This window comes from Convolutriloba macropyga, chromosome 14, assembly GCF_964194025.1.
Source record: "Convolutriloba macropyga chromosome 14, txConMacr16.3, whole genome shotgun sequence".
Taxonomy (NCBI): Eukaryota; Metazoa; Xenacoelomorpha; order Acoela; family Convolutidae; genus Convolutriloba; species Convolutriloba macropyga.
Window position 1 is genome coordinate 45,476,140 of NC_134481.1, and position 8,064 is coordinate 45,484,203.

The following is an 8,064-nucleotide window of genomic DNA, read 5'->3' on the forward strand; positions in this document are numbered from 1 at the left end:
CTCCCCCTTCACAATTAGATCCGCCGATGAGGACAGCAGTTCGAAAAATCGCAGCAGATTTTTCATGTGCACACATCTTCTTCACGATACTCCTCCCGCACTTTCTGATACATGAGGTTCTGCAGTCGATTTTTTAGTCTAGACTGATCCAGAAAGTTGAAATCTTTGGTAAGTTGTTCACAATTTTTTTTGTTCTATAAAGGAAACTGGCGTAAGAATTCTCATACTTTGGGGGTCTTAGGACAAAAAAATAACAACTATTACGTTGCCTCTCTAAAGAACAGAACTCTAGTAACGCACAATAGTCACAATCGTATGCCTCAATGCAAACTTTGATAAATTCAACACTTGGTCATGTAATCGGTGTTTCTGTAATTGATATCCATTTGGTAACACCTTTTTGAAAAGCTGCCACTTGTAGGCAATAGATGCGGGATAGAAACGAACACATGCTTCCAAAATTGACAATAGGCAATATCATTGATTTATATAAACCAAGCTGGGACTTCCAACCCACACCTTGCGGTACGTTCCTTTTGACCATCCAAAACACCGAATTAGCTTTTGAAAGTCTTTTTTCAAGTGATCAGGGAAAAATAGGTCAATCCTGACTCCAATTCCAACATCTTTCACAACTGATAATCTTATAAATGTCTCTCTTTAAAGATATAGTGATAATTGACTGGGTTCAAAGTTGATTACGAGGCATTTCTTCGACGCTAACTGCATTTCATTTCTTTCTAACCAAGATTCAAATTTAAGGATATCCTCCTGCAACTTTTAGAGATTGTCATGAAAAATTTTCAAGACGTCTGCGAAAAAATATGGCAGAGAGTACTCGAATTCATTTGGCCGGTCATTAAAAAAATGTTAAAATTTTCGCCCTAAAAAGAAACCTTGTGGTATCCCGCTTTTGACGGCCAATGGATTCGATTTAACTCTATTAAAACAAACAAACTGACAACGATTTGATTAATAACTTTCGAAAAATCGGTGAAACTGGCCTCTGATACCGAAAGCGTATAATTTAGTAAGCAGTAACTTGTACAGAACTTTGTGAAACGGATTTGCAAATTCACTGTAGAACATTGAAACTGTTTCCAACTTCTCGTCCATACAATTTTAGATAGTTTTCAAGTAAGGGAGTAGAGGGTAGATTTTTGAAGATAGAGTGCTTTTTTGTGAAATCATCCTGGTGAATACTCAACTCGCTGCTGCAGTGACTCCAGATACTGTCGTAGATAAATTTTTCAAGAACTTTGGAGGCAATTTTCTATAAAGTAAGGGGCCTGTCATTGATAGCTTCGGTAGGTGATCCTGAATTGAGCCGCGGCGAGAAAGCACCAACCTTCCAAGATGAAGGGAAAATTCCAGTGCGCTCAAAATCTTTGAAGAGGACAGATAAAGAATTAGAAATAGATTGACTCAAGTGGCGGAAGAAAGAAGGAGGAATGGGGGTCTGGACCTCTTTGTTTTTTTTTCATCTAGGCTAGTTAGAACCAATTCAATTTTGGCAGGCCTTGTTCTTAGAAAATTTGTAGAATGTCAACCAAACAGCTATTCATAAAAGATTCCATGTGGCCAGTGTCAAGAGAGTCTTTGGATGATAACACGGACTGGAAGTATTTATTCATTAATTTAACTTTGTTATGATCTGTAACAGCGAATTCATCTTTGTGACAGAGTTCGCAGGGCATTGCTGATTCTGACTTGAAGTTTCTGAAGAACGTGAACAGCTTGTTCGTATCTCTTGTTTGACTCAATTGCTCCAGATAAGAATAACGGTCATACTGAAGATCCAGAGTAAGCTTTCGTTCAACTTGCTGAGTACAGAACTTGTGATATTTTGAGGGAAGAGAAATATATTACCTTTTTTTGTCTTAAAGATCTTCATAAGATGCAAGGTTGACAAAGATACCAAAGCAGGCAAAGTTTTTTGATGAAGAGTTCGCCTAAGAATGAGCTTGCCATTAATATTGGTGATGTAGGCGTACCAATTGTTTGTTGCTATATCTACGTTTGTGTAGCAAACAGGTGCGAACGGGTTGTCACGAATGAGCTAAGCAATGTTTATGTAGTCTGCTCTGTTGGAACTGCAAAAACACTATAAGGCTTGTTTTGATGTTGTGAGAGTTGCCTCGAAAGAAAAATTGCACGATGATCAGATGTGTTATTTGCACTTTCAAACGCCGTGTCGTAGTAAAACTCCAGCGCCGGGAATTTTATTGCGAAAATTACATCCAATATACTTGGCCCGGGAGTAGAAAAAATTCAGGGTTGTTTTCATCGAACCAATTGAGCAGTAGTTGTTCTAACTCGTTTTCACTGACCTGTTAAATCAATGGGTTTTTGGAAAAAATAAATCACCGCAAATGATGACAGAAGATAGATGATGATAAAATTGAATTTACCTGCGAGTAATTTGAACAAACTGGAAATATTCAGCATGTGAAATCACTGGTTCAGGAGGGTTAAAAAAACGTAAGCTAAAAATTGTAGAGGAAAGACTGTTATTAGGGCCAATAAGCAGCAGTCGCATCCATCAAATTCTCTTTGTTCACATGCTGCTTTTTCACAGCTAAAAAAACACCACCGTGACTTGTGGTCATACTCGTAGTTTTTCTGTCACTCCGGAAAACTTTACAATTTTTGAGAAAGACTCCCATCGGTGACATCGTGGGTTACAGAAGTTTCCGCATTACCTAACAAATGATTTTCTTTGAAGGTGACAGCCTTTGAGAAAATCATCCTCTGTTCAAAATTCCTTAATTTTCTGACCTTTAAAACCATTCCAGACCTAAGAGTTGGTCAATTTTGCGCTGTCAAGTAGACGGCAAAATTTTCATTGTACAGAACAAAATTGTGAATTATATGGTTTTTCTCGCCCCTCCAGAACTCAAAAATTCTCTTCGCTTTTTCATACAACCATTTTCTTTTAATATCTCGTCTCTCGATAAGGCACATTTAATTTAAAAACCGTCTTTTTCCAGCGCGTTTCGCTTTGCTTCTGCTCTAGCAAGAATGGGTCTTGCACCCCAACGTTTTTCACTCCAACAAAAGTCACTCGAGGCTTATCAGGATTAATTAAGTTTATTAAGTTTATTAATATTCAAAATCTCTGCTTTGACCTCCATTTTTTCAAGGGTTTTGATTATCTTCACATGGGCCTAGAGCGCGTTTTCATTTTTGGATTTGTCCTGTTTTGCTCCTGAAATTTGCAAAAAATTGGAGATCTATGATCACTTCCAGCACAGGTGGGGACTTTACCGACAAAACTTTTTGAATCTTTTATACTAGATTTCATAGTCGAAAAAATGGCGTTCGTAATGAGAGGCTCAATAGCATGAAAGATTCTATCCTCATTCATTGTAGTCCGTTTTATCCTTTGAATCTCCTGCACCCAAGTCTATTTGAGCCTGTGCAGATCCAAGCAACTGGTTCTACTTTTCAGCAATCCGCAATTGGGACAAGATTTCACGGAACAGGTATAACACAGAGTCCTTTCTCTCGTTCATGAACAGCTTCGTGAGCACCTCGTCTTCACTATGGATCAACTCGTCCAAAGTGGGAGTTGTAGTTCTTGCACAACTTCTGGGAGTCGACTTTGAGTCTTTGGGGACCACCAGTTTGAACATCAGCCATATTATTATGAAACTATTTCATATGAAACTCTCTCCAAAGTATAGCTGGCTGCTAATATAAGAAACCGTTGCAGCATAGCTACAAGAAGCGTCTGACAGCCGAGTTGGTGGTGCTTGAGGTTAGAGATCGGGGTCAATGGTTCGATTACCAGCGTGGGCAAATGGTTTTCAACCCTTCTGCCGTTCGAGAGCATTTCTTCCGACATTAGTCGGTTTGTTTTTGTTAAGTAGTAGTAGTAGTAGTAGTAGTAGTAGTAGTAGTAGTAGTAGTAGTAGTAGTAGTAGTAGTAGTAGTAGTAGTAGTAGTAGAAGTAGTAGTAGTAGTAGTAGTAGTAGTAGTAGTAGTAGTAGTAGTAGTAGTAGTAGTAGTAGTAGTAGTAGTAGTAGTAGTAGTAGTAGTTCTATCTTCGGGTTATTGACCCCGGGGTGACAACCTCAGTGTTTGTCAGTCTATTTCAGTTTAATTGTTTCAAATTGTTACATGTTCCACATTTGCACATTTTTCGCCAGGTGCACTTGTTCAATCGGTTAAAACTTTTTATGAAGTATTCCCAGCAAATGTTGGTGATCCTTTGTTCGCCGAAGTTTTTGTATACGCGGATGACAATGTTGTAAAGGTGCTTTTTCCGATAGCAGAAGATTTCATCTGCTTTTGCAAGTCTATTATGCTTCATTTCAAATTCACCTCTGCTATATTGCGTAGTATTTGATTCGTTTTCCTCTTCATGTTTTCAATTTCAACATCGTTTTCTTTTTGGTCTAGCGTTATCAGAAGTAGCAAGTCGTGCATCTATGCATGCTTACTAAGTAATTGCAGTTCGGGCTCTATTAGGCGTTCCTTGTATCCTGATACTTGTCTAATCACAATCCACTTTGTCGCTTTTATCTGAAGTGATTCGAATTTCGATAGGTTTGTCTTGCTGGCATAGCACGCTTGCGGGCAGTACGTAAGGATTGGGACAACATATCCTGCGTGGACATGTAGTTTTGTTGAGATGAGGCTTTTGTTTGATATATTACGTTTTACCTGGAAAAACGCACCACTTGCTTTTTGGATCCGGATTTCACAATTTTCTGTTCAATTGAGATTTGAGGAGATGAGGAGCCCTAGGCTTCGCTGTACTGGGGCCGACTTCAGGCCAGTTTTCTTTAGACTGGCTGAAAGCTGACCTTTTAGATTCAGAAACTTGCATGTTGATGCATTGAGCTCCATTTGGTGCACCGCATTTCCTTGTGGATGGCATCAGCTTCCAATTCCTTTCAATTCCAGGCTATGTGCGATCATTTTAAAGTCGTCTGCAAAGCCGTAGTTTTCTATGTCAGTTTTCATATGGGGTAGATCAATAATGAAAATCAAGAACAGTAGGGGTCCAAGGATGGATCCTTGCGTCACACCACTCGTGACATCCAGGTAATCGGAGCAATCATCATTTATTTTTACGTACTGTTGCTTGACTTCAAGGTATCAATGCAGAAGTGTCAACAATTAACCACCTACTTCAAATTTCTCAAGTTTCTCTTTACAGATGTGATGGGAAACTTTGTCTAAGGCTTTGGCGAAATCCAGATACAAGATTGTGAGTTCGTCAACCGTCTCATCGTCGTACTTACTCTAGATAGAATCTAGGAAAATCAAAAGTTGAGTTGTGGCTTATCTGTATTTTCTAAATCCAAACTGATTTTGATGCAGCCATACTTTGCAGTGCCGACAGAGTGCAAGAGTGCCTACAATACTTTACAGTGCATTGAAGTTAAGTCTTCGAAACACTTTGGAGTGGCAGCAAAGAAGACTAATGGGTCGGTAACACTTGATGTCAGCTTCATTACCTTCATTGAAGATTGGTGAGATTTGACTGATTTTCCAGTAGTTCGGGTGCACGGCCTTGTTTAGTACTGTCTGGAGTACTAATTTGAGTGACTTGCTTAGAGATTTTGAGCATTGTTTCATGATGAGGCTTCCCAGTTTATCTGGTCCCGTTGCTTTGTTTAACTTCAGATTTTCCAAAATTTTTTCAATTTCAATATCTGTAATTTAAATGGTCATAGAATACGATGTTGGGGATTGAGCTGCGATGTTTTCTTTTCCTTATAAACACTTTTTAAGAAACGGTTGAATAGGTCCGCTTTTTCTGTCGGATTCACCTCTCGTGTTGCCGAGGTATATTATCTGAGGCACATTTGGGTGTTTAGGAATGCTGGCTAAGTACTTCTGGATGTTACTGAACTGTCTTGTTTGAAACACTTCCGCTTCATAGTTTGCAAGGTCGTTGCTTGTTGCCATCTCGATTTCTCGTTCTAGGCGTTTCAGTCTGAGTGTTCTGTTGAGATTTAGAATTTTCCATTTCCGTTTTTTGGTTTGCAGTTTTTTTATTAGATGAGACGTTGGGGGAGCAATCCAGGGCCGGAGGTTCGCCCGATGTTTTTTGATTTTTGGAATGTTACTATCGATATGGTTTTCAATCCAATCGTGCCATTGTTTTATCAGGAAGTCGACATTGCTGAGGCAGTATGGTTCAAAGGGATTTTTTAAAATTGTTATATTCAAGTTTGCTAAGTCTGCTTTCTTAAGTGATGGGGCTGAACGCTATATGACCTGTGGCCTTAAGCCTGGGTTCTATAATGGGAAAGGCGAATTGGCTACTATTTGATTTAATTGATCGAATTTTTAGGTCTTTCCCATTATAGCCCCCCCATGAAAATATAGCCCCCCATTATGGTATATTTACCATGAGTAGGGGGGGGGGGGGGGCTATAGGTTATCTGGCCACTAAGCTGGGGGGGGGGGCTATAATGGGAAAGACCCGAATTTTTTGACAATTGATTGCAATGAATAATTGGCAACTTTGCCTACTCTTCTTTGATTGCCAATTATCAACGGGTATTAATGTCCTGCTCTGTGCTTAAACTGCCCTTTATTTTCCAGAAGTTTTGTTCAAGATCAAAACAACGCTCTTCAACATGTCTCGAGAGGAACTTGTTCAGAAAGCCAAAATTGCCGAACAGGCCGAGAGGTACGATGACATGGCGGAGTCAATGAAAAAGGTAACTGAATTGTTAGCTGAAAGTGAATTGCTGTCGACGGATGAGCGAAACTTATTGTCGGTGGCTTACAAAAACGTCGTTGGTTCGCGACGAGCATCGTGGAGGGTTATCAGCAGCATAGAGCAGAAGCATAACGCAGATCCCAAGAAAACGGATCTGGCTAAAGAGTACAGGGAGAAGATCGAAAAGGAATTGAAAGACATTTGCCATGAAGTACTGAATCTACTGGATAAGTTCCTGGTTCCCAACTCAGTGACTGAGAAGAAAAAAGAAGAGGAAGAACCCAACTCAGGCTCGAAAGGTACCGAAAGCTTGGTGTTCTATTTGAAAATGAAAGGCGATTACTATCGTTATTTGGCTGAGGTCAAAAGCGAAGATGCTGAGGCAACCACTGGGCCAGCAAAGGACGCTTACATAAAAGCTACCGAAGCTGCTTCCACGTTGCCATCTACTCATCCAATTCGACTTGGGTTGGCATTGAACTTCTCTGTGTTCTACTATGAGATCCTGAACAAGCCAACCGAAGCCTGCGATTTGGCAAAGGAAGCATTTGACAAATCCATCGCCGAGCTTGATACGCTCAAGGAGGACAGTTACAAAGACTCGACACTCATCATGCAGCTTCTAAGGGACAATCTGACACTGTGGACTTCTGACAACGCTCAGGACGACGGCGAAGACAACCAATAACAAAAAATGCCGCAAAAGTCAACGATGCTGCCGATTGTAAGCCACATGGCGGGTCAGTTTGAAGCCGGCTTTTGGTTTTTGTAATAATATTAATGCAACTACTTTTTCATACATCAATTTGAAATCTGCATGCATGAAATCTTAATTATTGTTGCAAGATTCGACGTATCAACCAGCTGTAACTGACGGACTGACAACAGACTGAATATCTTCTTAATTAAAATCTTAACAAATTTAAGTGCATCCATCTGACCACACTGTAAACCAACTGTTATTTGCTGTATTATAGTAATATTGTTACGAGTGTTTGAGTGTCATTTTAGAAAACTAGTCCTTCCTTGCACGTCAAAATCAGTTTTTAAACTTGAGATAGATTGAGCAAAGGTTTAAAGCTATAGAAATGGCCGCTGCCAATTACCTATCTAGGTCGTATGACTAAGTTAGCTAGAAGTGACGAAAAAATTATTAGACGAACCTAGCTGAAAATATGCGCAAGATCTATGAGTGATGCCACTATCATTCGCTTGTCGGGGCGCCCATTGAACTTTAACACACATTTATTTCGATTCTTCGGATTCTCAAGGTGACTGGTTATACAACTTTTTTTGGTTATACAAAGTTTCTAGTTAACTATTCAGTAAGTTTTTGCTTAGGACGCTGCAATGTTCTGTTCTCAATATTCTGTTTAATT

General features: G+C 39.6%; 1 protein-coding gene across 1 annotated transcript; it reads left to right on the forward strand.

Annotated features, from left to right (window-relative positions):
- Positions 1-6,556: 6,556 nt before the first annotated feature.
- LOC142353583 (14-3-3-like protein 2) lies at positions 6,557-7,724 on the forward strand. Its single transcript, XM_075405864.1, has one exon. The coding sequence runs from the start codon at positions 6,600-6,602 to the stop codon at positions 7,371-7,373; it is 774 nt and encodes a 257-aa protein (XP_075261979.1). The 5' UTR covers positions 6,557-6,599; the 3' UTR covers positions 7,374-7,724.
- The last annotated feature ends 340 nt before the right edge of the window (positions 7,725-8,064 follow it).

Bases quoted from the DNA above. Each gene is read 5' to 3' on its own strand.
- LOC142353583 (XM_075405864.1), top strand. From the start codon at position 6,600: ATGTCTCGAGAGGAACTTGTTCAGAAAGCCAAAATTGCCGAACAGGCC.